Genomic DNA, 23,120 nt, shown 5'->3' on the forward strand with positions numbered 1-23,120 from the left:
TCCAGGTATTCAGGGTATATGGGGACTATAAAGAGACAGTTCTTTCGTGATTTTTTTTTTTTAATGCATTGTGAGGAATGTCTTAGCAAAGCATAATTTAGCCCATCTTTTCCCTTTTTTTCTGCTGAGCTGTTTATTTTAGAGTGCTAAGCATTGTAGTTGTGTCTGCATATGTAGTGTGCACAGGTAAGCATGTCATCCTCTCAATTGAATCACTGAAGTAGAAAATATGATACTGATTTAAGAAGAGCAAGTATCATACTCCATGTAAAGTTCCTTACATTGCTCTGCCAGTTTTACCTTAAAATTGATTTTCAGTACCCAGTAGGAGAGCTAATAAGAGTGAGGTAGGCTTAGAAGGCAAACAAGCAAAAAAAAATTGGGCAATTAATAGGCAGTTTTGCAGTAAAACCAACATTATTTCTTCTTTGAAGAGGATCAATGAATGCTTTCAATAACAACTGTGTTAAGATGCCTCATTATGTCAACTTTACTTCTCTTAAAATACTAGGATACGAACAAGCTTCTACAGAGGTGAAAGGCACTCCCTAATTAAAAAGACTCCAAGCATTTACAAATTGAAGATTTGTAATGCATTAAAGTATTCCAGAGAAGAAGAAAAAGGCCAGTTTCTTTTGCTTTCAGTATACAGTGCTAAATTAATTACAGTTGCTGCTCTAGGGCAACCTTGGTCCATTTGCTCCAGGAGAGCAGCCTTTTATGCAGCAAGGTTTTAAAGCCCACTGGGATTGTATTTCCAAATAATACTTCACAGAATTGTCCGTGGACCCCCATGGGTTTATAGATTTGAGAGGAATAATCTCCAGGAGTCTCTGTTCACTACCTGAATCAAATAGGTGAAATTTGCCTGGGAATTCAGGGGATGGAGAGAGGAATTAAGAGAGGTTCATAGCATGAGGTGCAGGGCTAACAGCATGGCTTTGTCTTTTTTAAAAAGAAACCAAAAAAGAAAAAAAAACCAGAAAAAACTCAAAACACTCCAAAAAATTCCACAACCTATTAGCCTGTAATCAGTTTTCCATTAATAGAAGTTTAGTAGAGAGATGCTCAGAGGACACCCACCCACAAGGCAGGCACCTACCTGGCAGCAGGGTTTGGGCAAACTTGGCTGTTGCCAGCCCCCACTACCCCACCCAGACACATTCTGCAGAGCAGCCCCCAAACACAGGGGTGGTTTTGACTTCATTAGCTTCAGAGTAGGTTAAAAATAGCTAGAGTAGAAAAACTAGTGAACTTGTACTTAGCCCCCTTATGATGAAACTGAAAATAGCATAAGGAATACAAGGATTCTCGAAAGTCAAGGAGGAGTGAAGTCTGTCCAGCTGTGTGGTTAGAACGAGCTTTCTTGGTTTGTAGGAGTTCGCCTTAGCAGAGAAGGTGTTGGTTGCATTTGAGCCTTGGAAGTTTGCTTATCAGTTTTTAGTTTAAGGTAACATTGTCCTTGTGATGGACTCAGCTTATGTTTTCCACAAAATGAGAATTTTAAATGCAAAAACTATGATTTGTGAAAAAGAAAATTAAAGTTTAGCATCCTAATCAATGAATAGAAATCTTCAACTTCAGCATACTATATCAAAAGTGAATAAAATTCGTGTACAATAATGTTAAAAAAAAAAACCAAAGAGGCAGCAAATTTTAAAAAATACTTACGGTCACTGTAATGTTTGCAAAGCTTTCGGCTATGAAAGGTGCACTAAGAGCACTTTCTAGACACAGACACATACATGCATATGTATTTCTACATGTGTTTATATATTTGGCAGAAATTTCAAATTAGTACAAGTGTATTGCAAAATGGTGACATTTCATCTATGTTAAAAAACAGTAAATAAATATTCCCATGTCGATTAATCTGAGTTTGAAACCGCCTCTGGAACTTTGTGTCATCTCAAAAAACGTGTGCTGAATGCTTACCTGGCAGAAGCTCATGCAGGGCATGAAAGTAAACGAAGCCCCATCTGTTTGCCTCACTGGTGAATATGGCAGAATACGACAGAGCTGAAAGCCTTGCAGTCATTCCATCCTGGGTTAATGAAGCAAAAGAGCTGGGATGTAGTGGCCATTGCTTTTTATCCCCATGGAGCATTAGAAACAGTTGAAATAAATATACATAGATAGAGAATGGCTTTTTTAACCATGCTTTCCTTGTGTGCAGAAAATTAAGCTCATATCCTTCTTATTAGGGATAATCAAACCAAATTGAACCAACTAAATGAGTAGGTTTCATGTCTAAACTGAACTTCTTTTAGACTTGCAGAAATTAGGTTGAATTGCAAGTGAATTTGTCTCCACTGGGTCTCATCCATTTGTGGGTTCCTGCTTGCATCTTCTGCAGAAGGCACAGCCTATTAGGGGGATAAATGGATGAAAGGGAAGGGCTGCACGCAAGGTATCTGTCTGCAGCCTGGCTAGAAGCAGTAAAAGCAGCAAGACATATTTCTAGTCTGGGACTGGAGAAACATCATCTGTTCATGCTACAAGTACTTGTGAAATGGAACTCAGATCCCAATTTTATGGTAATTTACATAGAATTTTTGCCAGAAAAAAAGGTTATTTCTGGTTTTAAAAGGACAAAACCCAGAATCTATTGCCATTTTCTGTTTGTAGCCTTTTCTATTCACTGAGGTGGGAGTTTGCTGACATTCAGAGTGTTCTGGTTCTCTTGATCACTTTTTACCTTGACATCTGTTTCACATGGGGCTCCAATGTGAAATTCAGAATGACAGTAAAAAAACTCCCAGAAAAGTATTGTCCAGATTTGTTACCATGAAAATTTCTGAATCTCTTAAGCTGTGATTACCTGGGGAGCACTCAGAAATGTGCACATAAGAACTGTGCTGGGAAAATGCATGTGCAAAGATAGATGAAATTCCTTCTGCTTTATATTCAGAGTGAGCAAGGGGAAGCTTTTAATATTTTTCTGGTTTTGTTTTCTGTATTTTTCTTTTTGTCATACTTTTCAGACCGTTGAAAACTGTGTGTGCATTTTGAGGAACCTCTCATACAGGCTAGCTGCAGAAACATCTCAGGGACAGCAGATGGGAACAGATGAACTTGATGGATTACTCTGTGGTGATGCCAATGGAAAAGATGCAGAGAGTTCAGGGTGCTGGGGGAAGAAGAAGAAGAAAAAGAAATCGCAAGATCAGGTAATGAAAGTTATTTGCAGCTGTGTTGTTGCGAGTAGTTGAAGTGCCCATCATTTAAAAGATAAATAATTACGCACCGTATTAGAAATTAAATGCATGACGCAGAATATATAAAACTGTTGGCCTTGTTAATTAGCTGAGAGCTTAAAGCAGAATATATGTTGGAGTAATGAAATATGTTTGCTTGAGAAAGTTGTACATTATGTGGTGCACCTGGAAACTGTAGCCATGGGTACACTGTGAATGCCTTAAATACCGTAAAATGCTCTTCGAAAGGAAGCATTTCTAATGAAAAGTGTGATCTGCATATGCTTTACACTGTGCTTCCACAGAGCCACGTGTGTAGAAGGGCTTTGATGCAAACAAACATCAGGCTTATATATATACACTTGCTTACTTCGAAGTTAGTCTTACACTGTGCCTCTACATGTTGAGAAAAAACTGTACAGGACTGAATCGAGTAATATGAGTGAATGTTTAAAAAGCATTCATATTTTAATATATTTAATGCTGTTACCAAAGACAAATTGAAAAGCAAAGTCTTGATTGCTTCCTCAAGTTATTTGAAAGGTTTTAATTTTGGGTGGGTTGATTTTTAAAGTGTATTTATCGCCTTTTTTATCCCATTAAGAACTTATGATTTGGAGAATACTGACAATTATATTGCTGAGAAGGACACCGTTGCATCAGTACACACAGTAAATAGCAATAACAATGGCTACTGATTTATGGGCTTTTTCAGACAGCCTGTGCTGGCAGCAGTAAGTTTTCACCTCTTCCTACACTTAGTCACATTTTTGCATTGTAGTTTATTTCTGTTTCAGATCGCTCAGAGAGAATATTTATTTAAGTAAGAAATTAAGTGCACAAGGTATTTGAATAAATTATGTAAATCAGTACTGAAAATACTCCTGAGTTCATAAAGTCAAACTGTGTTAATGTGGAAAAGTTACAGCAACATTACTAAGCTAAAAGTTGGATACTGAAAAATGCAGCACTCATGACTAGTAAGACTTTAATTTCACCTACTCTTGTGGTTAAACACCCTATCATCAGATAACTTGAGTTTATTATGGCCTTTTGTTGGGATTCCTGTATTAGGCTACAGTGAGATTAAAAGTGTCAAAGCAAACTAATTTTACCCCATAAAGTAGTCATCATCCCTGTTACTGAATTAACAGTTCTCACACACTGTGCTTGCAGTTATTCGAAGTGCAGGAGCAAAAAATAGCATGTCTGGATATGAATGCGTCACACTGCAACTTGGCTTGCTCTTTGATGCTCTGTTTACTAACACATGCACACACACTCACTATCTGAAGTCTTTTTTAAGTCTTCCTCTTACATTTTTTCTGTGACTTTTGGATCTCAGATTCATACTTCTAACTCTGTACTGTTGACTCTTTAAATATTCCCATAGGGCTTCTTTGTACTTTAATGGTTCCCTAAAAAACATTTTTTGCTCCTCCAGGACAAGGAACTGAACTCTTTTGGCTGACTGCCTTTACAACGTACATGCTTTTGCCTGCTCTTAGATATTTTTAGTCTGTTTCTATGAGTGCTCATTATCAGCTTGTTGTATGTTAAAGATCTCCTCAGAGCCATTTGTGTTTGCCTAATGGAAGAGTTTTATATAGTTTTTTAAATCCAAAGAATAATAAAACTACACACATATTTTCAGGTTTATGATCACTAGGCTTTTCTGTGGCAAGGACATAAATTTACTCTTTCCAGAACTGATTCTGTTGTACACAGGACTGCTTTGCATTACAAGTATTAGAAACATTTTCTAATGATGTTTCTTTCTTTCATCTAGTTTCCTTTAAATCCGGACATCCTACTTCGTCTTGCCATATGCAGGTTCTCACATGTGGATATTATTCAGTTCAGGAATTTTAAGGGAGCCTTGGGAGCCTTCTGCATGTTATTTTCACCCCATAATCCTCGACTGTTGAACATACCAAATGATTTGAAATATATTATCAAATTAATATATTATCAAGTTTACTAGAGTGCCACTAAAAACAATAAAAACAATAGCAGCAAGATCACCATCCCAGAAACAGTTCTCCCAAGTTACCCTCCAAAATTGAAAAGAAAAACACTATTTTTCATGTAATCACATTTATATTCATAGTGTAAAATAACTCAAACTGTGATAAGGGTAAATGTAATTTTTTGTCCATTTATTTTGCAAAAATAAGTACAGAAGTATGTTCAGAGGCGCTTGTCCAGTGTGGACACAATTGTCCAACTGTGTAAAAAGACATGTTCTTTCTGCTTCTTTGTCTCTGTGGTTCCTTTAATACTTGAGAGGTTTATATTTTCAGGCAAAGCACAGGGCACGGCCACATCTGTCAGTTGTGACACCTCAGTACAGGGGAGTAGTATCCAGTCTGTGATTGCTACATTTCACATCCCCAGAAAATACGTGTATAGATATTTTTCCTTTCTTTGGCAGTGCATGGGGTTTTTGAATAACGAAATTGCTGTTTCAGTCTTCCTTGGAGGATAAGATTTACAAAACAGTGTGGAGAAAAAAATGTTCGTATCTTAGTGAATGCAATTTTGAAATTTTCCTGTTACATTGTTGCTGTAACTTAGTTTCTTCATTAGTATGTGTATTTTCTTGAACTCCATTTATGCATTTATGAGGTAGTCTTTAATTTTTGGATAAAAGTGTTAGTAAAAAAAGTAGTAGCATAACTACTATAGTTGCAAAGGAAAAACACATGTATCACTTTAGACAAAGGATGTGAATGAAGCTGCAGTTTTCCATACTTAAAAAAAAATCCTTTACAGAGCTGGGGAGTTTGTTTCTTAAACCATAAAACAGGAGAAACTTGATATTAAAGTCACTTTCTCATGGGTTTTCTCTATAATGAAAGTAGAAGTTAATTCCTTTGTTTTATGATTTAGGAAGCAAGTATCCCAGTTTTTCTAGATCAAGTTTCTGTTGTAGTCACATGTAAGTTACTTGAAGGGAAGAACAGAATTGGGTGGTAGCATAAAATGTGGCTTCTTTCAAAGGCCTTTCAAGAACAAACTGGAATTTATTTTTTATTAATGATATCAGTTGTCTATACCAATGCAAATTCTGTACGTCTTGAAATCAAATAAGAGATGTGTCTTTGTTCAGATCATAGGTTTAATGACACCTTTCAAATTATTTTGCTTAAGGAGTTCCCTTTGGATCACAGGAAACAAATGTTCTCCTCATTTCAGAATAAAGGTGGGTGGTGTTAAAAGAGCCCACAATCATTTCACCAGAGCTGAGAGAGGTTCCTGAGGCATCTGCTTTATCACACATATTGAATGTTAGAAGAGGCCCAAACCTTCTGAAGGTTTGTGATAAAATCTAAGTATAGCACTGGTTTTATCTATGGAAACACAGAAAGCAAAACTTCTGTTAAGGCCTCAGGAAAGATAAATGAGACTCACCTGACTTCTGTCTCAAACCTCTAGGGCTGTAATTCTCTTCTGTCAGCTGTGTTTGTTCGTTTTTCTCTGCTGTTTACCTGTGATCAGCTGGTACTGAACCCTCACCCAAATAAGCTCTCCAGCCACAGAGCCCTTCATCTCTGACTAAGACCTTGTAGACATGAACCTCTCTGCCTTCAGATGGAAACTGATCCTCCCACTGCTGAAAATGTTGTTGTTCATGCTGCTGGCATGCTCACTGCTACCAACAGGTTTATTCTTTGAGCTGTACAAGAAATGAGGATTATGACAGAAAGCAGTTAGGGCAAATCAGGTGTATGGTCCAATTTCAGTAAAAAAATGCCAGGGAGTTGTCATTAAGCCTTATTTTATTTCTTGTTATGCAGCCCATTATGTATACATGTGGCACTATTTCATTTCTTTTCCTTTCTTTCCTAAGAAAAACAGGTTGACTTCTTGGCTTCATGCTCCTCTCAAGTTCCCCATCTGTGATCATTCTTGTCAAACCAGAATCTAGCCCCAAAGTCTATTTTTTGATTGGAAATGACACTTCTGAAATGAGCCTGACCTTCTTTTTCACCTTCTGTCAGGAGCCTTAAGGTATAACAGCAACATTTCAAGTTATGTATCATTAAGAATTGACTGGCACACCTCTTTAGCATGCTTGCTAAATGGCCTATAAATTCTTCTGTGTAGGTGAAATAACAGGTTTAAGGCCATAATATTTCAAAAAGCATAAAAAATAAACCTGCCAGATATGTCTTTTCATGTGGTGAGACCACTGCTTTACCAAGCATTCTTCAATACTCTACCAAGCCACACCAAGCTAATAATAAGCACAGAAACAGAGAAATGCTGGTGGCTCCTGGGTTTAACCAATAATTTGAACTGAGATGAGGGATGAAGGGCTGTGTTGCCAATATGTCCTTGCTCAGAAAGAATATTATTTCCACTTGTTGCTTCCTTGTCTTGCACAAGGTGGTTATGCCAGCCTTGAACAGCAAGAATCAACTCTCTTGAGCGATTCCTTACAGAGCTTTTTGAAAACTGTTTCTACTTTCCAGCTTGCATATGCAGCATCTCCCCAGATACTCTGTGAGCTACTCAGTGTCACGTATGGCCAATTTGTTTTCAAAGTCAAAACTGCAGGGTTATTAAATGTAATTTGTATTTGTCAATTTGTGGAATATACTGCAAAGCCAGTTAGCTTTAGCCTTCTGTGCAGAGGAGAAGGGCATGTAGTGATGTGCCAGGGACTGTTTTTCCTGGGTTTAACTCCATCCTCCTTCATTTGGGAGGGGTCTGGTTTTAACCAAAGACAAAATGCACAAACTGAATTAATATTTTTTTTCTTAGATAAGCATAATATTATGAAGTTGAATAAAGGCATTGACAACTATTTTAAGAGCGTAATGTATAATCTAAAGTACAATTTAGATTTGTTAATATCTGAGATTAATTATAACGATTCAATACATTGAAATGTTCTGAAAGCATTTCAAACACCTTTCCTATAATTGTAAACGTTGTTGCATCAAATTGGGAATGGTACCATTATTTATGCAATGAGCTCTGCTCTCTCTCACCATGCTCCTGTAGTCTCTGTGTCAGTTGACACCTGCATTTATATTCACCACCTTTATTTAGGGCCTGAATGTCTAAACTGAAGTTTCACTTGATGTAAATAGTAGTATTCCTTCCTCCTGTGTATCAGCTGCATGGATTCCCATCATCCCTGAAATAAAGCTCTGTAACTTTGGTGAATTTTTGTTGCTGAATTTTCAATTTCTGCCCTTGACAGCATTGGCCAATGCACCTCTTGGACAAAGGTGTCCAAAAGAGGTTATTGGACTGACATGTCTTGGGACAGCTGGCAGGGACTGTCACAGCCACTAAGACATGCAGGATGAGATACTAGTGTCTTCTTAGCGGGCCTGTTAGTTTAAAAGTCTTTGGCATTTCAGAAGTGGTTTTAGTGAGCACTTTGTAATTGCTCATATGAATTTTGTCACTTCTGCTTCAAGTGTTGTCAGACAATCTCAAAGGTCTAGGATCATTGGGGAGAGGTCTGGATGGTTTTAGACATTGCTGGAGTTTGCTTTAATTTTTTCCTAGATTTTCTTTTGTTAGTAGTGGTATTTTGTGCAGACTGGGGAAAAGGAAGTATTCATATGTAATAAATTAAAATAAAACACTGTTGTATTATTATCATGGGAAAACCTACTGTCCTGTGATACGTATTTAAAAAGCAAACCCCACCAATTTGAGGTTGATAGTACAAAACCCCAAAATTTGCTGTGTTCTTTCCTTACTGAGTTGAAGCCTTCCCAGATATTCAGTACAATTGCACTATAAATATGTACTTACTTTCATTAAAATGAGAAATGTGGTGATAGATAATCTGTTGTGCAGCACAGGAGAGCATCTCCATGAGTGGTCTTTTTCTCCTCCCAAAGTTCCTTACTAATAGGAAAATTGGGAAATTTTATTAGAGTACTCTTACTATCAAAAGTCTGTTTTTCTTAAAAGATCTTGGTATTTGGCTTTTTATTTTTCTTGACTTTCATCCTTTCTTTGCACTAGTCTCAGGAAATGAGCGATTTGTATCTCACCCACGTAACAAGCAGTTTGTCAGCTTCAACCACAATATATGTGGGTAATTTCAGCTGAAGGAGGGAAGCCTGGAAGGAATATTTGTTTATGACTTTTTTTTTCCCTCCTTAGTATATCTAGGAAGAGTAATCGCATGTTGTCCTCTTTTTCAGAGGCTCCTACTGCAGCCCCAGTCTATCTCAAATAGACCTTCCTGATCATTCTTGATGGGCTGCAACAGTACAGTAACTCTTCCACTAATTTACTGGGTAGAGGTGTTTACTGGGTGAGGATGCTGCCTCAGCTCATTAATATTTGGCAGCGCGAACTGCAAAGCAACTTCTGCCATGCCTTAACCACTATTTTAGATATGGACTCTAATACCACTTGGGGAAAAATATTTCTATTGCTCAGGCAGTTGATGTTTATGAAATACAAAATAAATGAATGAAGATTGGGCAAATCTCCTTTTCAATAGCTTCTTTGCTTATCTGTGTCAGTTCTACAGGCCCTGCAACAGCTGGGCCGTACAGCTTCAGGCACTGGTCTCAGCTATGCAAAAGACACCAGAAGCTACTAAACCCTACAGCGAAGAGGCTGCCACAGGCACAGCAGATGTTGTGGTTTAACCCCAGTCAGCAACTAAACCCACACAGCCGCTCGCTCAGTGGGGCGGGGGCGAAGAAGAGTAAAAGTGAGAAAACACATGGGTTGAGATAAAAACAGTTTAATGGGGCCCCACATGCGAGCAGAGCAAAGGAAGGAATTCATTCACCACTTCCCATGGGCAGCCATCCCCAGGAACGCAGGGTTCCATCACACATAACAGTGATTTGGGTAAACAAACTCCATTGCTCCCAATGTCCTCTCTTCCTTCTTCTTCCCTCAGCTTTATATTCTGAGCATGACACCATGTGGTGTCATGTCACCCTTGGTCAGCTGGAGTCAGCTGTCCTGACTGTATTCCCTCCCAACTCTGTGCATCCATCCCCATTCTCCTTGCTGGTGGGGTAGTGTGAGGAGCAGAAAAGACTGTTGTCAGTACTACTCACCTGTGACTAAAACATCTCTGAGTTAGCAACATTGTTTCCAGCAGAAATTCAGAACATGGCCCCATACCAGCTGCTGTGACTGTCAATTAACTCTACCCCAGCCAAAACCAGCACGGCGTGGTGGACAGTGACACCCTCCCTGTGCAGCCACTCAGCTGCTCTGAGCACACACAGCGCATCTGAAGAGCAGCGCAGGACGCTTTCCAGGGTCACTGAATTTCCTGTGCCTTCACTGTGCATGCATGCATGGTAGCAAAGATTTTCATTATTGTTACACGGACTCTGGGGCATCACAGTGACTTGAGAAAAAGGTCTTCCCTCACAGCTGGTGATAAATCAATGCAATCATGCTAAAAGTGAGTTGCAAGAAGGGCAGGGAAATGCAGTAATTTGTCTCCTTTTTTCTGATGTTTTCTCATTACTGGGCAGAATGGCAAAACAGCATTAAATATTAATTTATCTGCTAGATCACTTCTAGTGCTTTATATGTACCAGCACAGCATGAGCATGTATATAGGGCTCTATTTATATCAGCTGATTTTTAGTAGTCCTTGGGATCATAAGAGTGTAAATAGCTGAGCATAAAAAAACTGAGAAATTATACCCCCACATTGGCATTTACCCGCTCATATGGGTAGATCTTATACATTTGATGCATTTAAGGTACTTTGCCCTTGAAATAATTCAGTAAATACCTTGTGCAAACACTCTTCAGTTGCATAATGCATGATTTGTGCAAGTTGGAATGAGACAAGTGAAAACCTGAATTGTTGCCCTTGGACATCACAAGTCATTCATTAGTGGATTTACTAAGGTACAAAGCATAAACCTGGTGTGAGGTGAGATTTGACCTGTAAGATATGTCTCTCATTTGTTTTCAAAAAAAATCTGACAGTGTGAATGATTGAATTCTGAGAGTTAAAATAAGAAGCAGGCTTTAATGTATTTTTTATGAGCTGAAAAGAGCTCATTTCTGGCAAGGCTGGTGATTTATAAGGAGGAAAAAGGAGAACTGAGTCACACGCAGTGAGAACAATCTATTGGTTTAAAGGCAGAAATGTATTAAAAATTTCAAAGGCACAGCCCTATAATAGTGTCATTTGAAGGCATTGTTTCTCCAGAAGGCATTTGTCCTCTAGTTTCTCAGCCATCACTGGGTATTGCTATGCCAGTTCCTTTAAACTATGGTAAGATTTGTCCACCGTAGTGATTTTCATGTCTGAGCAGCTTTCTGGTTGTCAGTAGCTGCTCATGTCTATTAAATGGTCCCTCTAGCTTTCCATTTTGGTGTTTGTTCTGCTTTAATTTAGAAAAAAATAATGGTTTTCATTCTAAGGTAGTAATCACACAAAACCTTGTTGAAATTGAGTTAGTTGTTACTAAGGAAGACTTGATTGATCGTCCCTTAGAATACATGTATTTTATTTTTAAGGTTAGTGTAAGTAAAATTATGATTGATACTTCCTGAAAACTAGAGATTCTAGGTCTTTCCCGGTGCAAATATTATTGTGCACTCATAACTAGTTAAATTAACTGTTGCAGATTTAAACCAGGAGTTAATTTGACTTACGCTATGTAGTAGATGTTTAATGTTTGGTACAGATTTTTTAAATTTATATAGACACAGTATTCTCTAACCCAAGGCACTAAAAGGTTTAATTTTTATTTTAATATGCAATGTGGACGTGTCAGAGGTGTTAGAAAAGATATTTTATAAAAAAGTTAAGCCTTGTTCCTAACAGTGGCACTAATGCCATGGATTGTTTAAATCCCTTTATCTGTACAAAACAAAACAAAATATACAAAATATATAAGTAGATTCCCATTTAAAATTTTATTTAAAGTGCGTTCCACTTTTGTTTCAAAGGCAAAAAGAAAGTCTGTATTTTCCTTTGAGATGTTTCATATGTAGGTGCAAGTGTTGTGTGCTCCACTGGAGAGGAGAATCCCTGTCCTCCTGGAATAAAGTATTTATTTCTGGTAAGAGTGGGCTTTGTGCAGTAACCTACCCTTTGTCCAGGTTTAAATATTGCACATGTTGGATATCAGACTTGTGTTGTTTTTCATGGCAAAACTCTGTATGTGATGAGAGGAACTGTGTGTGTTGTGAGAGCTGGTTCTACCAATGGCACTGGAGTCTCAGACTACACAGCTGGCTGGCTGGCTGGTGGAATACCTACTGCACTCACATTGTGAGAAACCAGAAGTTGGGCAATTGAGGAAGACTTGTCACACTTGTGCCTTTCATGGGATGGAGGGCTTATGGCCTTGAATGATTTAGTTTTCTATAGTAGCATTCATTGTTGTTTTTCCTCTCATGAGGAGAGAGAATGTGGAGAACTGAGCAGGATGTGAAAAGATAACCTCTTCTCCCCATGCAAGTTCTAGATTTGCCTCTTAAGATACATTCATTGGGCTTCTGTTCCCACAGAAAAAAATACATGCAGTGAAAAGTGGTTTTGTTATGTCAGCTAGCTAAAACATTGGGATTTCTGCCAATCTTATAGCTTGTCTATAAGGAATGTTGAGTAGGAAATTTGGTTCCTCTGCAAAGAATCACGATGTGCAAAAATTGAGAACATCTGTTTATGGGCAGATGCCTTCATAGATGTTACAGTTTCAACTGAGGCAATTCTCAAGCGTATTTCACTGCTCCTTGCTGACAATCTGATTTGTGCTTTCCAACAGTGGGATGGCGTAGGACCTCTCCCAGACTGTGCAGAACCACCCAAAGGAATCCAGATGCTGTGGCACCCTTCAATAGTCAAACCCTACCTCACACTTCTTTCTGAGTGCTCAAATCCAGACACGCTGGAGGGGGCAGCAGGGGCACTGCAGAACTTGGCTGCTGGGAGTTGGAAGGTAGGAATATTAACCCAATATGTATTTCCTCTTCAGTTCTGAAACAACCCTACAGCTGACAGCAAGTTGGTGATATAAATGTATGTAATTGCTTCTGGTAGTGGAATAACCTTTTGTTTTTGGAAAACTATCTGCAGTCAAATTTGAGGTAGTATTTCAAGTCCTAGGTAGTCATATCACAGCAAATGTCAGCAAACAGCAGCGAAGATTACATCAGTCATGTCAAGTATGAAAAATTGCCACTGAAAACCAATATCCAAATGAGGAGAACCAGTTCTTTATGAACCTGGGTGACAGAGCCATAAAAAATGAGCCAAAAATGCCACCACTGGCAATCAAATGAAACCATATTGTTTTGTCACTGCAGAAACTGGTTGACATTCAGTCCCTGAGGAGAAGCCTGGGCACAGCAGAGCAAAGCATAAATGATGTGACACCAAAACAAGTAATCTTAGCATCTACTTTTTTTAAAAATAAGAAATTATTAAAATACATCCACAAGATGATTAAATATATTCAATGAGTGAGGAAATGTGCAATCAATTATTCCAGCTAAATCTACTTTTCAGTTATAGTCAAAAGATCCATTTTTCTTTCATGTATTAGTTGCAGTAAGTTGAGTGAAAAATTTAAGAAAATACTTAAACATTTAGAACAGATCAGCAAAATTCAAGATAACATTGAACTTTGTTTACATTTTAGGGCAACTTTCCTGGTGGTAAACTGGTTTAATTGGGTTAAAGTACTAACTGTCTAATTCTATGGTGTAACTATAATGCATTGATTTTAAATTAACTTTCAGCAGGAATATTTGTCATTTACAACGAAAACAGTCATGTATGGGGAAATGCACTATCAAAGTTATGTCTCAGAAGGTATCCTGTTGGGTTTTAAGCGGTTGGGCATTCATGTGATATCATGTATGTGATATGTAAACACCAGTTAATTTAGGCATTCATTTTGAAATGTTAGCACTGACACTAGGAAATTGTTTTCTTTTTCCCATAAAGTTTTGTTGGAAGTTGGGTTGGCACACTCACTAGGTCTTTCAAGGCATATGATGTTTTGTTTGGTTTTTTTTATAATTGTGTTCCACCACATTTATAAAATATCTTTGACTGTTGCATTCAGTAAATGTAAAATGATTTAACAAAATATCTATTTAGTGGTTTTTGTCCTCTGTAAACACTGTGCCTAAAAAATCATTATGGTTTTATTATTCTTGTGTTGTAGACTGCTTCAGATGGTGTAATCCTGGCAAAGAAACACAATAAATGTGTTCTATCCATCTGGGAATGGGTGTAGCCCTGGTCCAAATGAGAAAATAATGCATGCATGTTTGCCAGGACTAACAGAAGTGGTAAAATCCAAGTGGTGTTCCTTCTCCCATTTCTAATAAATCTGTATACCTGTCATCCTTTAGTTGGCAGAAGTGTACAGGGAGAGGAAGGAAGACTTTGGAGCTCTTTGGCGAGTGCTGGCTTAGAAAAACTGTTTTGGACTCAAATACTATCTATGCTGATACCATGGGAAAAGCTGAGTTGTTCTCATATTGCTCTATTTTTCTAAAGATTCACCAATTCTATTACAAGGGATGTGCAGACACAGAATGAATATCCTTAATTTCACATGTCATACTAGCCATTTTTGTGAGGGAAGTAATCCTCTTTGGGGATTACATAAGCATTGATGTTTCCACCTTTTGACCTCTCCTTTCCATTGCTGCAGCCCAGATATAAAATGACTGAAATAAAAGATAGAAAACTCTTAAAAGAAGAGGTTATTTCTAGGGAGATTTAAATTTTTTTAGTTCCTCCAACAAACAGTAATTGTATAAAGAATGGAATTTTTTTTTTTTTACTTTAATTCTTTTAAGAAGAACTTCATGATGGACTGAGAGAAGAGCAAACTGTATAAAGATAAGTAATGCTGCTATTAATATTAATAGCAATAGCAGTTGTGGGCTTTTTCCAATGAGCATTATTTTAATGCCAGAAGAATCACAGACTGTATGAGGCACCCAGCATACTGGGCATGCTGACACACTGCTGAAGATACATCTCTTCTGGAAGAAAATACTGTGCAGTTGATACACTTGTATAATTCCTTCCTAGCTGTTTCACCGTCTTGGTGCCTGTGGTACAAAGGTGTCTAATCCTCTTGGGTGGCCAAGAGGTAATATTTTTAACACAGGCAGTGCTTAGCCAGTGCTATTACGGAGAGAAAATGAGCAGATAAAAGGAAGTCTGAGTAATTTTTAAAAAATAAAAAGTTGTGTAGGGGATTTAGATAAATGTCTGCAACTGGAATTAACAGGCGATATGTGTCTAAATCCGCTAGAGTACTTTGGAGAATTTCAGGCACAAAAAGAAAGCAGTAGTATGTAGCTTTAAGGATTAATAGCTCAGAAAGGCTGAAAGTTTTCACTGTTCCAGGGAATATAGTTTCTCAGTGATACATACACATAAAATCAACACATGCACACAGTGAAACATAATCTGTAGGACATTTTTAGCACTGCTTCAGTTGCAGGAATTCCTTTTAAAGCCAAATACCAACAAAAGAAAAAAGTGTGACATACTTATATTTACATACAATTTTTCTATGTCAAAATGAAGCACTTTGGACTAAAGTCATGGCATACATTACCCATCTGCAAAGTAAAACTTGGGAGTTTTTTATAGTGACTAATGCAATATTTGGTCAGTGCAATTATTATTAGACCAAGCACAGTCTGTAAAAAATCAGAAAAGGAGCATCTTAGTGACAAATACATTAAGAGATCCAAAGGAAAGTTTATCAGTAAAACAGGATACTGATTTTGAGGTATGAGGAAGAATATCTTCAATGTGAAAATTTAAGCTGGCATAGTTTATGACTGCATATCTTCACTTTGGTGTATATTCTGGTTTTGAAAAAGATAGACAGTTTATATACAAAGTAGAACTCGTTTTGGAAGAGGCTGTTTCACATAAGCATGTACATTTGTTCATCTCACTGTTCTTCATCAAGATGTCATCCCATAAGGAGGACACTGGTATTGGAATCTGAAGGAGAAGAACCATCTCTGTAATGGAAAATTACGTGTATGTCCTCAGAGCGATCTCTTTTTTTTATTCGTGTGCTTACTTGATGCATCTATGAAAAATAGGAATGGCCCTTCTGGAGTAATATCTATGGAGACAGCCAAATATGTAAGTCTTTTGGAAAGACTGGGCAAATTAACATTTTCCGTATCGCTGCCAGGGTACCACTTTGCTTAAGGTCTAACTGCTGCCTTGCACAGTGACCTGTGACATCAGCAGGAGGTCACTGCATGCTCCCCTCCTGACAGGGTTGGTGGCTGCCATTAGTACACACTCCAAGCACAGTGCTGCTACCTGACAGCAGTGGGGCAGTTTGTCAGCACTGGATCTGCACCCACCTACCACCTTGTGCAGAGCTCAGCTGCTCCCTGGGGCTGGGAGGGTTTCTCTTTTAGAGAAGTCATTGCTTCCCAAAACATTTTATCCCATCGAGTCTTAACCTTGGTAATTTCATGGTGTCCTAAACATCCTGCAGACAGAAGGAGCAGCACGTGAAAAGCATGGCCATTGGGTTTGGCTTTGCTTCATCTCACTGCCACGCTAAGATTTTTTTTTCAAAGAATAGACTTTTTGTAATTACATTTAATGTGAACTTGAATATTAAAGCTGCTTAGAAATATGAAATAAAAAAACCTAGGGTAACACTTTCCTCATCAATCTTAGCTGGAGTTTCCCCTGAACAAATAAGGTTAGAGACATGCCTTTGGAAGCAGTGCAAACTCTTTATTTCCCATTAGGTATTGACTTTCACTGGGAGCTCTGTTATTTTTCTTTGCCACTTAATTTGTGTTTAACCAAATTGGTGCAAAAATGTAGAATAAAAAAAAAAGGAGACTTTCTGACTCCCTCAGCTGTATTCTGAAGACAATTGCCTGCTTATTAAGAAATCTCTCCCACTATAACACTTCAAACCAGAAGTTCTTTCTGCAACCTCATATAATTTTTTATTTTAATGCCTTGGATTGAAAAAACTACATGGTTTAAAATTGCAAGAGTCATCCTGTAAAAGATGGTCTTTTTATATGTAGTCTGGCACTAGTACTTTTCCTCAGATGGTGAAAATAAAACTGGCAAGTTCTGTTTAGTTTTCACCTTGGTCAATCGGCTATTAACTCATTAACTCTCCCGAGCCTGTAAAAAGTTATATGCAAAATGTCCTCAAGTTAACAATGTGAAGCATCCAAGGTTATGTCCCTTCTGAATAAAATTACCCTCTCAGGAGGAAAGGAAATATTAGGATATCTGCTTATTACTGTGTCTGTCTGTTATGTATCTGACAGCTGAATTTAGGCTGCTGTCAGTTTGTCTGCCAGACCTCACTGCAGTATTGCCAGACCTGTTGCCCTGAACTCAAAGAATTGCGAAAGAGCCGAGGTTGGCAGGGACCTCTGGAGGTCATCTGGTCCAACCCCCTGCTTAAGCAAGGCCACCTAGAGGCAGTTGCCTAGGACCATGTCCAGATGGTTCTCTGAATGTCTCCAAGGGTGGAGACTCTAGAACTTCTCTGGGCAACCTGTACAAGTGCTCAGTCCCCCTCACAAGTGAAAAAGCAATTCCTGTTGTTCTGCAAAAGTCCTGTTTCAGTTATCGCCCATTGCCTCTGGTCCTACAATATTACCTTTTCTATTACTTGCAGTTGATAACACAGTGTTGTCACCACAAGTAGAATTTCCTTAGCTTTGTCAAACCCTTAAAAATACCTTAAAAAACCCTTCATTTTTATGATCCTTCAGAAAAAAAACCAGAAAACTATCATAACTTACATAGGCAATACCTGTCTTTTAAAACCAAGAAACAAGATTTGCTATATTTCTTCTGGCAAGACAATGGCTTACATTGGAACAGGTAGCACACCTGCCCTGGGCCTTGCTTAGTCCCTTCTGTGCACTCAGTCTTCTGTCTCAGTTACTTAACAGGCTTTATGAACTTCCCTCATCTGCTTTAATGACAGGATGGCCAACTTCCTTTTCTACACTGTTGCTGATACAGGCCAGGATGCCTTTGACCTTCTTGGCCACCTGGGCACAGCTGGCTCCTGTTCAGTTGCTGTCAACCAGCAGCCCCAGGTCCTTTTCTGCTGGGCCATTTTCCAGGCAGTGCAGGAGGCATTAGGTGCCTCTGCCTTTTCCTCATCCCCTGTCACTATGTTCCCCCTGCATCCAATACAGGATTGAGAGTCTCCCTAGCCTTCTTTTTGTTGCTGCTGTATTTATAGAAACATTTTTGTTGTCTTATATAGTAGTAGCCAGATTAAGTTCTAGCTGGGCTTTGGCCCTTCTGATTTTCTCCCTGAAGCCTCAAAACATCTGTGTAATAGTCCTCCTGAGCTCCCTTCTTCCAAAGGGCAGGTAAAAACTCTCCTTGTCTTTTCCTGAACTCCAGCAAAGCTCTTTGTTCAGCCAGGCCAGTGGCCTTCTCCACCAGCTCATCTTTCAACATATAGGGATGACTTGTTCCTGTCAACAACAGAAACAAGCTTTTAAGATTTTCTACTTGAAGACTGTCTAGCCTTCCTGGACTTCTTTGCCCTTCAGTACTGTCTCCCAAGGGACTCTGTGAATCAGTCTCCTACACAGCCCAGAGTTTGGCCTCTGCAAGTCCAAGGTAGCAGTTCTAATGACCCTCCTCCTTTCTTATCCTTTGGCTCTGTAACGTGAGGAACAAGTGCTGCTCTGTTGAAGTCAGTATCAGTCTCCTGGGACTGTAGCATTCCTTGGCTGGTTTTTCTAGCTCCTGTCCATTCCGTTCCATGTTTGGTCATGCTCAGCAGGGAATGAGGAGGCTCTTTGGTTAGACAACGGAATATCCCTGCCTTTGATCCCTAATGTACAGGTACAATACCCATGTGAATGGGGTCTATGGGTCATTGGTCTGATCTCTTGCAATAGGCTAGGTGCTATCTTGGTCTTTGTTCCTTAGACAAGCAACGGCATTTATTTTGTTAATTCCATGCTAGAGAAATCTGACTCATGGGAGCAACAGCTCCATTAGGTAAATTGTTAGATAAAGAAACTAAAAACATAAAAGGGACCAATTTAGACACAAGGTCAGTGCAGCTGCTTCAAAGAGTAGTATGAGTAAGAGTTTCAAGCTCCTTACCATCCAGACACTTGAAGATAATGAGTAATTATTTTCTAAAGCAGCAGACATCTAGCTTATCAATCTTCTCTCATCAGGCAAGGACATACAGTGGGTTCCTTGTCAGACTTTTCTGATGACTCCAGTTGTTTATGTATTAACCTTTTGGAGTTTCATCAGGCTGTTCCAGGAGAAAGTTTTTCTGGATTACAGTGAAAGAGCTTATTTTCATTTTCTCCAAAATAGTAATATTATGAATCTTTCTGTGGCAGGATGCAGAAGACCACTTGTAACATACTATGTAGTCAACAAAGGCAGACTTTTTAAATAACCAATGCTTTATTCTGTCAGGAATTCTTACCTGCATAGAAACACCTCATAGATGAGCATCAGTTGTTGAGGGAAAATATATTGGCTGTATAGGACAGAAGACAAAATTGGAGGGACAGGACAATATTCAAGAAGCAAGATCTGCTGCTGCAAGCACTTGTATCACGGACATCATGAGGAAATAAGCATGGACATCCGTATGTGAAATGGGAGCACAGTAGCTCATGGTGGCTTCATGCTCAAAGTGATCCCTTACTATAAGCAGTTTGCTTCCCATGAGATGTGTCACTTTTTTCCCAAAGTTTTTTTTTTCTTAATTATATAAGTTACAGTGTTTGGAAAACTGATTGTAAAAGTTCTCAGATCATTTTGGATATGCAGTACCTACTGTTACTGCAGAACAAGAATGATGAGATGCAAGGGCAGTTCCTTATCAGTTTTACCTTCCTGTTTACGATAACTTCTGTTAACACTGTTTTCTTTTTCTCTCATTTATTTATTTAACTTTGTATCTTTACCCACTGGATTTTTTTTCTTTCTCTTTAAGCTTGACTAAGGTTGTGGAGCAAGAGAAGAGTAACCAGCTAATACTTTTCTCTTGTCCTGACACAAAGATGTAGAGAACTTGCTGGTAGGCTACCAGATAGGATCATTTCTGAGAACAGAACACTGCAGTCAAGGGGCAGAAAGTCCTTGGGAACTCTCTTTCTGCTCTCTTCAGAAACTGCAGAAAGATGACCAGGATTTCAGAGCTTTGCTCTCTGTCAGGTCACATGACTTCTTAGGGATCCCAATAGAGTTATTTGAGTAAAGTAGATCTGTATTTTTAGAATGTAAAAATACTTTCTTTTTTTCCTGATAGGTATATTACATTGAGTCCGAACAGAGAGGAACATTAATCTTTGACTACTCATTGATCTTTGATTATTCAACATGCAGTTCTCTTCCATGGTCTGCAATTTTACTACTGTTAGCCTGGACTCTTTCTAAACTTCTCCTAGCAGACCTCAAGTCTCTCTAATCTTCCTGGTACTCTTGGTAATTTAGTTTGCTTTGTCATGCCTGGTGCCCTGATTTAGCTTTCATGTTGTAGTTTACGTCTCATCAGTTGCCTTTAATATTCAGTAACCCAACAGTCTTTGGGTCACAGTGTTGAGCTGTACCAATACAGTGATAATTCTAGTCAAAGCTGAAGTATCTGATGAAATATTCTGCGGCTACCTCGGGAACACTGATGTCAATGGCAGGAAAGCGAATCCATTCAAAACGTCAAGTGTTTACAGTTGTTCTTATTTCTTGCATTTTGGGGGTGGGATTTATTTTGGTAGGTTTTTTTTTTTTTCATTTTATGATGGAAATGTCTTCATTGTTCAGTTTGGTCTCCTGTGTTGCTGCTTCATAGGGGGATAAAGAAAACCATATGAAACACTAAAAGGAGTTAACTGACTAAATGCTTTTTAATTTTTCTGAAAAATACAAGTGTTATCTAGATAAATTACTCTTTTCTTGAGTTTCAGCCTTGTATAATCTTAATCCCTAGAGGCATTCGCCTCTGGTAATAGTCCTTTATAATAATAGCTAGCAAACATAAAAATAATTTTCAGGGTTACTGTATTTTTCTACCTAATTACTGTGATAAAAATAAAAAGGGAGCTACTAATGAAAGTGGACATAGAGCTCTACTATGTACCTTCAAAGTGATGTATAGTAGTTATTCCCCCTGAATTCCATTATTGGTAAAGTGTATTCATGCACAGATTGTGGCTCCTGTGCTTGTCTCTGATAATTTAGCCTCAATCTGATGCAAGAATAATGATTTTATTTTATTTTCTAGCTGCTTGTTCCCACCAAAGTGTTTGCTGTCCCCACAGGAATGCTTTTGCTTTACAAACTGAACAGTTATTTGATCGTTGACACTGCCACTGATTTGTGCAGCAACAGGATGATTAAGTGTATTGGCAGAGTGCCTCATTTACTTACTGATAGGCAACAAACCCTTTGTCTCCTTTCTCTTTTATGATTTTTCATCTCTTTGCTTTTATACTTCACTGAGCTTGTATTAGCAATTGACCCACAATGTGGAAATGCAGGTGCATTCCACAATGGCTTTAGGCAAACAGAAGGATCATCAGTATACACAAGACCGAATCAATTTCTCCATTCTCTGCAAGAATGAAATAGCCTTTTGAGGCATCTCAGTTTGAGCTTTCCTGAAATCCACACGGTGCAGTGTAATTGCTTGCAGAGACTTGTCTTAATTGGCAGCTTAAGGAAAGAGAACCAGACAGTTCATACCACTTTCCACATGGAAAGTTCTCCAGAGATTGTTGAAACGATTAAAAGCATTTCTCTCTTTCTGCCTAAGGTTCATGACTTGAAACAGCAAATGAAATGATAGCAAATCACACATTGAGGAGTCTATGAACATTTCCCAAAGTGGATGACATCCTCTGGAAAAAGACAGCTTGGGAGGGAGAGGAGTACACTGGGGAGAGGAGAGGTTTTGTACATACTTTTCTGTACTTCTCCTCCCATTGTTTTATATGTATGTGTGCATATGTGCATCTGTAAAACATTATATCTGGCTCTTTCCCCTGTGAAAGCTTTGGAGCTGTATTTTTTACTGTTGTGATCAAATTAATTGGTTCATTACAGATCCTGAAAGCTTACATGTCATTTATTCAGGAAGGAGGTTTATATTTTTCATACTGAGTTATTTCAGTCTTTCTCCGACAATGTCTCCTACTCTTCCTAGGGTTAAAAGGAAAACGTTCCCTAATTTGTTTCTTTTAAACTTTTGGGTTGGAATGGATGATGAAAATACTACATCCCAAGAAATCTGTTGTAAACCTGGCTTTATGAAACAAGTGCTTGTGTTTCCCTTGGTAGCTGACTGAAAAAAAATCAAAGGAAAACTGTTTACTGAGATTTTAGTATGGAGGTTTTTAAAACATAGTGTATAATCTAAAGGATCATTTTCGATTCTCTCTGGTATTGAATAGACATAGATAAGCTTTTTTCTCTCAAAACAAACACCCCCACTGATTCCCCATGTAGTCCATTTTGGAGATGCTACATCTGTGATGTGCTTCTGCAATGAACAACAGCATCTTTCAGAACACTCTCAGCTAGCTTGAACTCTCACCTCAACCAGACAGGCTCACTTCTTTCTCAAAATATTCTCACTGCTACCTTGAACTCTCACGCTGGCAGTCACCTTGTAATCACAGCAGACACAACAGATGCTTCCCCTGGGAGAGATGTACAAAATACAGCATTTTTTAAGTGCAAAGAAGTATTGTACATTTCCCAGCTGCAGGTGAGAATGCATCTAACTGGCAGGTAAATACGTATTTATTAAACCAGGAAGGTTAGGATGATTTGTTAGTTGTTTTCATAGCATCCTTTATATCGAATATCCCATTACAATCAAGGTATAGGAAAGAAACTATTTTTCAGAAAATATTTCCTGTTAAACTCATAGATCCTTAAGATCTGATTTAGTTTTT

General features: G+C 38.4%; 1 protein-coding gene across 2 annotated transcripts in view; it reads left to right on the plus strand.

Moving 5' to 3' along the window:
- The window catches only part of CTNND2 (catenin delta 2), a gene marked incomplete at both ends in the record, with an annotated part of 531,585 nt that overhangs the window by 437,243 nt on the left and 71,222 nt on the right, over positions 1 to 23,120 (plus strand). For both annotated transcript variants that reach the window (XM_082277797.1, XM_082277798.1), the window contains 2 exons: positions 2,985 to 3,170; positions 12,944 to 13,117. In XM_082277797.1, the coding sequence (XP_082133923.1) occupies positions 2,985 to 3,170; positions 12,944 to 13,117 (360 nt within the window). The remainder of the gene's footprint in view (positions 1 to 2,984; positions 3,171 to 12,943; positions 13,118 to 23,120) is intronic.

This window comes from Coloeus monedula (assembly GCF_965178545.1).
Source record: "Coloeus monedula genome assembly, chromosome: 1".
NCBI classification, from domain to species: domain Eukaryota; kingdom Metazoa; phylum Chordata; class Aves; order Passeriformes; family Corvidae; genus Coloeus; species Coloeus monedula.